Below are 7,166 nucleotides of genomic sequence, written 5' to 3'. Positions count from 1 at the left end.
CTATAAAACTGTCCTAGTGGACAGCTGTGATGTTGGCAACCTACATAAAACCTTTCCCTCCACCTCTTTTAAGCTGGTAGCACAGAGCCTCTCAAGAAGAGAAGTCACCTCCAGGAAGTTGGTTAGTTCACAGGCAAATCCTCAGGTTGAAGTCAACCCCTCCCTAGCTGCAGGAAGGGATCTCCTGAATCCAGTTCCCAAGGGGTCTGGATAGAAGAGTCAACAGACTTTAGTTCTCATCTGTCATTCATGAGCATCCATTTTATTGAGTGATTTCTACTTGTTCAACACATAAAATGAAAGCAAAACTACTCAGCAGCAGGGAGCGCAAGGAAGCAACATCTGGAGAGTGAGGGTCAACACATCTGGAGAAAAAAGGGCCCTTCCAATTGTGAGTCAATATGGGCTTGGTTATGTCGGCACTCAGACCTTACGTGTGGATGCCACAGGTATGATGCTTGTGGGCTGTGGGGTGATTTCCAGGCCACTGGAAAGACACCCCCCAAAAAAAATTCTTCCACTAACTGGCTAAAGATTGAAATTCCACGTCAGACCTTCATTTTCTTAGTTTAAGGATCTGATCTCTTTTAAAATGAAAATGAGAGGCCCTTGGATCATCTGATAGCAATCATTTACACTGTAGCTAAAGTGAGTTTTGGATATTTCCTGAGTATATATTTTGACGGGGGCCGGAACAAAATAAGAGAGATCTAAGTATCTAATTGAGAAGTAATAGAAAGGGGCCACCATCCAATTCAGTGTTACAGTTTTCCCAGGACTGACTGGCCTTATCACCACAAGTTGATCCTACTATTCCTGAGCTTCAGAAAGCCAGAAATAGATGTCTCTGAAGTGAAGATCTTAGGAACTCAAATCAATAAGGGTCTCATCTAAGCTTGAAAGGCATCTCTTAGCTCTGTGTATGCTGAAATCCAGCCTTCCTCCCCTGATCCCTAGCTCCCCAATAGGAATCTGAGTAACTTGTTAGTCTGTATTACATGGATGACCATAAGGGATCTTCCATTTCTCCTTCCCTCTCTCCTTCCCTCTCCCCAACCAAAGGCCTCCCCTAGCCTCAACAATGGACCAGCCTGCAAGTTCCCATCACCTAAAAATGTGACTTCCCCACTGAAACGCCAGGACACTATGGCCTTTGGGTGCATTGAAGAAGGCACCAAAATTGCCTTTATCTCCCAGAATCAGGTCTTAGTCTCCACAACTCAGCCTAGGGCCAAGACATCAAAGAGATGGATTCATCTCTTTAATAGTAGAGTTTGGTACAGAACCAGTTCTGTCCCCCAGGCAGGGAGTGGGGAGTTAAGGAAATGCCTTCTTTTCCCCCCAAGGGCAGAAAACAGGCTCTAAGCAGCCCTGGGAATGTGCACTGTCCCATAAAATGGCCATAAATATTGAGACATCAACGTCTTCCAGTTTCAATTCTGAAGGCTCAGTGCTTGAGAAGTACCCACACCCCTCACATCAGCTGACCCTTTGTCATTTGCCAAATAGATCTCAGGAAAGAGGGGGAGCCCTGAATGTTCCTGAATTGCATCAATTGTTTTAGAACAGTATCTCACAGTTTTAAAATTGGAAAGGACCTCACAGGCTGTCTGATCTAGCCTTTTCAATTTAAAGAGAAAGAAACTGAGGTCCAGGAAGGCTAAATAACTGATGAGATTACAAATCTGAAAATAAAGGCCATCTGGTCCAACCTCCCCATCATACAGATGGGAAAACTGAGGCCCAGGAAGGCTAAGTGACTTACAGGATAATAGATTTTGAGCTGGAAGGAACCTTAGAGGCCATCTAGTCCAATTCCTTTCATATTACAGAGAAAGAAATTGAGGGCCAGAGAGATGATGTGACTCTGCCTTTTCTACCTTCACGTAGATTTCTGAGCAGGGGCAAGGTCCTCAGAAGCTCAGCTTTAAGATAGGTATTCAGGGTGACTGGGGAGAAGAGATTCCTCTCCTCTTAATATTTGAGCAGAGCAGGCAAAGATGGGTCATGCCCATGACTGCAAATGGCTTGCCTGTCTTGATAAATTGCTTGTTTTAGTGGTTTTGAATAAGGTTTTTTAACTGAGCCTAAGATTTCATTGATACAGATTACTTAGCAGAATCATGGACACATAGTAGGTGCTTAATGAATGTTTGTCCCCTTTCCTCTTTCACTGATATAGGGAATTCCCTCTCCCAAAGCAGGTTGGAAAATGCTTTGGAATTTCTAATCTTAGAGAGCTGCCAGAGAGGGGCTTGGGGATGGGGACTGAGATGTTAAATGATTTGCCCAAAGTCACCCTGCCAGCATGTCAGAGGTGGGTCTTGAACCCAGATCTTCCTGGCTCCAAAGCCTCTTTTCTAGCCATTTTTCTCCATTATATGTCCTTGAGACATCAAGGTCTTCAAGTTTCCATTCTGAGTCCCCCAAGGCTCATTGACTGAGAATTATTCACCCACACCCCTCTGGCCAACTTATTCTTTTGTTATTCTCCAAACACATCTCTGGACAGAAAGGAGCCCCTCTCCTATTTCTGGGATTATATGTTATAATTAATGTAACTCAGTTAACTAGACCTAGAAAACAAAAACCAAACTGTGCAGACCAGCAGGCTACTGCCAAGGTATGACTATCCAGCTGGTAGCAGTGTATCCAATGTGTAGGCATGGAGCCCAAGAGGAAATGATCACTGCTAGAGTGTTCAAGCCCTAAAAGTGTCGGTCAAAGTCAGATGCTGGAACCTCTATGACATGTTGCCACTGAATGGCCACTGTAGCTGCGAGGCCAGTGGGTCATGCTGCCCTACTCATCTATGCACAAATAGCTTCACTTGGGAGCTGAGCAAGCCAATTAATCCTACAGAAAAAAAAAAGAAGACTGCAGATTCACCGGAGTGCCAGAGGTCTGCCCCTTTGTGGCCAGCGAGTCATGGCTAGATGGCAGACTGCTCTTGTAGGAAGCCCTCGGCGCCTGGGAGGCCCCTCTCTGGCTCAGAGGCCAAAGCTGCCTCCCGGAGGACTTCCATGTGCTCCTCAGCTGCTGACAGTGACTGGTCAATCCAATCCAGACCCCCAGTCAGGTGGCACGCATTCCTGGTCACCAGCACCAGGTGACTGACAGACAGAAGGAGGGCAGTTGTACTGGAAAAAAACCACAGGATCAGGTTACCCTCCTAAGAGAGGTGAGATTACTATTACTGCTACTGCTGTTGCTATTAGCTAGTATTTATATTGAGCCTTAAGGTTTACAAAGTGTTTTATATACATTAACTTAATGAGTCTTCAAAATAACTCTGGGAGGTAAGTGCTATTATTATCCCCATTTTATAGATAAGGAAATTGAAGTGACTCGCCCAGGGTCACCTGATTAGTAAATGTCTGAGGAAGGATTTGAATGCAGATCTTTCTGACTTCAACTCAATACTCAAATCCATGGTACCACTTTGCTGCCTCTCTTGACTTGTCCATAGAAGTAAGTGGTAGAGCCTGGGATTTGAACTCAGGTCCTTTGACTCTGAATCCAGCATTGTATCCTGAAGATCCATCAAAAAATGAAGATGAAGCATCTCTGAAGAGGTCACGACAAGTCAATGGGGAAAAAATTAGGATTTCATGGTTTAAAAATCAATTTATACATGTTGCAGAAGGATGAAAGCGAGGTACATGTTGCATGCTTCCACCTGGAGTCAGCCGTACATGAAGCCTGGGGGATGCCAGAATGGGGAAGTGCCTAGCTTTGGGCCTCATAGCGGGCAACTAGGTGGAAAGTGGATAGGGTGCCAGAGCTGGAGGCAGAAAAACTCATCTTCATGAGTTCAAATCTGGCCTCTGACACTTACTAGCTGTGTGACCCTGGGCAAGTCACTCAACCCTGTTTGCCTCAGTTTCCTCATCTGTAAAATAAGCTGGAAAAGGAAATGACAAACCACTCCAGTATCTCTGCCAAGAAAACCCCAAATGGGGTCACGGAGAGTCAGACATGACTGAAATGACTGAACAATAACAACGGTGGGTATGGGAGAGGACAAACATGAGAGAAACAGTTACTACCACCATCTGGTGTTGACCTGATCAAACTCTAGTCCTGGTCCAAAAGGGAAGAAGTATGGTACAGTGGAATGAGTACTAAACTTGGAATTACCAGATCTGAGTTTGACTTACTGCCTGTGTGACCCTGGGCGAGTCAACCTCTCTGAGCCTCAGTTTCCCCATCTCTAAAATGAAGAGGTTAGACTTGATGTCCTCTGAGATCCCTCCCAGCTGTAAAGCTATCATCCTATAACCATACGCCAAAGACTGTCAGCTGGACAACAGCCAGAACCAAGGGAGGCAAGCCTTTGGTGTCTGTGGAGTGGCCAATGAGGTTCAATCAATCAATCCATAAACACTTATTAATTAATAAACAACCCAAGACTGTGCTAAGTTGTGGGTTGACGAAGTATTGGAGTGTTTGGGGGTAAGGACATGATCTAGCCTATTTTTAGAGATTGAAACCTAAAACCTAAGACTGGCTCTGTTTACTTCCAAGGACCCTAGAATGGTATTATCTCACCCTTAGGGGTGAACAAGATGACTGGTTAGCCCCTAGGAGGTTTGGAACGTGCACGAGCCCAAACTTAATAAATGCTACTCCAAATTCCGAAAACCAGCTCTAGCCCTATGGGATCCAGGTAGAGCCTTAGGAATGTAATAAGATGTCATTCCTGTTGTTGGGACATGGCCAGAAGGAGCTCCCTTGTGACTCAAGGTCAAGAGTATGACAGTCACTATAGGGTCTCACTACCTCCCATGGAAAGACCCAGCCCTAGGAAGAACAGAGGTTACTGTATGACTGACCAGTCAGCTGCTTGATTACTGGGTAGTTGATTCACTGGCTCACTCACCACCCAACTTCCTGAATGTCTATTTCACACACCGCCCCCTCCACCTTAGGCAAATGGCCCGGGTCATGATGTGCCTCCTCACCGGGCATCCAGAAGCTTGGGGTCCAGCGGAGGGTACATTGATCTCACAACATCATCCACCCTGTGAAGAGAAAAACATTTTGTAAGTGTTTTGTAAACATGCTATTAACTTTGAAGTTCAACCAAAAAGCCTGCATCAAGTACCTGCTATAGGTGAGGCACTGTGCAAGGCATGGGTGCTACAAAGACAAAAACCAACAGTGTCTTGCCCTCAAGGTGCTTACAATCTATTACGATAACAACATGCACATAGAGATAGATAGATAGATAGATAGATAGATAGATAGATAGATAGATAGATACATACATACATACATACATACATACATACATACATAGATACATAGATACATAGATACATAGAGAGATACATAGATAGATAGATAGATAGATAGATAGATAGATAGATAGATAGATAGATAGATAGATACATACGTACATACATACATACATAGAGAGATACATAGATAGATACATAGATAGATAGATAGATAGATAGATAGATAGATAGATAGATAGATAGATAGATGCATACATACATACATAGATACATAGATACATAGAGAGATACATAGATAGATAGATACATACATACATATATACATACATACATGCATACATAGATACATAGAGAGATACATAGATAGATACATAGATAGATAGATAGATAGATAGATACATACATACATACATACATACATACATACATACATACATACAGAGATACAGAGATACAGAGATAGATAGATACATAGATACATAGATACATAGATAGATACACAGATAGATACATAGATAGATAGATAGATACATAGATACATAGATAGATACACAGATAGATACATAGATAGATAGATAGATACATAGATACATAGATAGATACACAGATAGATACATAGATAGATAGATAGATAGATAGATAGATAGATAGATAGATAGATAGATACATAGATACATAGATACATAGATACATAGATACATAGATACATAGATACATAGATACATAGATACATAGAGATATATAATAAAAAATACATACAAAGTCATTTCAGAGGAGGCTTATCTGTAAAACGGCGATAGTAATAGCACCTATGTCACAAGGTTATTATGAGGATGAAATGAGATCATGTTTACGTGAAACGCAATATAAATGGCAGCTTTTATGATGATGCTCATTCTATCTTTCCCAAGCACCTTTGCTGAGGCAGAGCTAGCCAAAGGGAAGAGCATTGAGTTTGGCAGCAGAAAGACCTGGGTTCAAGTCCTAAACCTCACCCTCATTATCTGTGTGACCCTGGGCAAGTCACTTCACCACTTAGGCTTTTTTAATCTATAAAATGAGGTTCGAATAGATGACATCTGAAATCTCTTTCAGCTTTCATTCTATGATCCCATAGCATTATCTTGTATTTCTTTTTATTTGCAGGGCATAGGAAGGGGAAGTGACCCAGACCCAAGGTTTTAGTAGCAAAAAGAGCTCCCAGGGGGCAGCTAGATGGCACAGTGAATAGAGCTCTGGCCTTGGAATCAGGAGAACCTGAGTTCAAATCTAGCCTCAGACACTTGAAACTTACTAGCTGTGTGACCCTGGGCAAGTCATTTGACCCTGATTGCCTCACCAAAAAAAGAGAGAGAGATCCCAGTGTGGAAGCTCCCTTCACTATTCCAACTATCCACAAGGCCAAGCTCACCTCTGACACTTCTTATCTGTGTGACCCTGAGCAAAACAACCTCTCTGAGCCTTAGTTTCTTCATTTATAAAACAAGGGGCTATTTGGCCCAGGGGAATAAAGGGTTTTGCATCAGAAGAAGAATTTGAACTGTCCTCTGACTCTTTCCAATTCATTACCTTTTTCCCTTCTTGCTATTGCTCAATCCCTCACTCTTTTGTATTTTAGCTCTTGGGACTCTGCTACTTGCCATTTACTGAAAGGCCTCCAAAGTCCCTTCTGCTATAAATCTGTGCTCCTACGACTTTGTACATAGTAAGTGCTTAATCAAATGTAAAATTTGAAGGAAGCTTAACGATCACCAACTCCAACTCTTTCATTAACCACCCGGAGAAACTGAGGTCCAAAGAAATAAGATGACTGATCCTAGGTAATGTAAGTAAAAAAGCAAAAGCCAGGATTTGAAGCTAGGTCTTCTGAATCCAAAGCCAACGTCCTTTTCAACATACCACTAATTCAAGACATATCTTTGG

At 42.7% G+C, this 7,166-nt stretch overlaps 1 protein-coding gene across 3 annotated transcripts in view; it reads right to left on the bottom strand.

The window, feature by feature from the left end:
• Positions 1-241: 241 nt before the first annotated feature.
• The window catches only part of TMEM98 (transmembrane protein 98), a 28,986-nt gene continuing 22,061 nt past the window's right edge, over positions 242-7,166 (bottom strand). For all 3 annotated transcript variants that reach the window (XM_020963336.2, XM_020963335.2, XM_020963337.2), the window contains 2 exons: positions 4,965-5,024; positions 242-3,140 (listed from right to left, as the gene is read on the bottom strand). In XM_020963336.2, the coding sequence (XP_020818995.1) occupies positions 2,933-3,140; positions 4,965-5,024 (268 nt within the window). In that variant the 3' untranslated portion in view covers positions 242-2,932. The remainder of the gene's footprint in view (positions 3,141-4,964; positions 5,025-7,166) is intronic.

Source organism: Phascolarctos cinereus, unplaced genomic scaffold, assembly GCF_003287225.1.
Source record: "Phascolarctos cinereus isolate Bilbo 61053 unplaced genomic scaffold, phaCin_HiC Scaffold_5;HRSCAF=322, whole genome shotgun sequence".
NCBI lineage: Eukaryota > Metazoa > Chordata > Mammalia > Diprotodontia > Phascolarctidae > Phascolarctos > Phascolarctos cinereus.
This window is presented reverse-complemented; position numbering and strand designations above follow the sequence as displayed.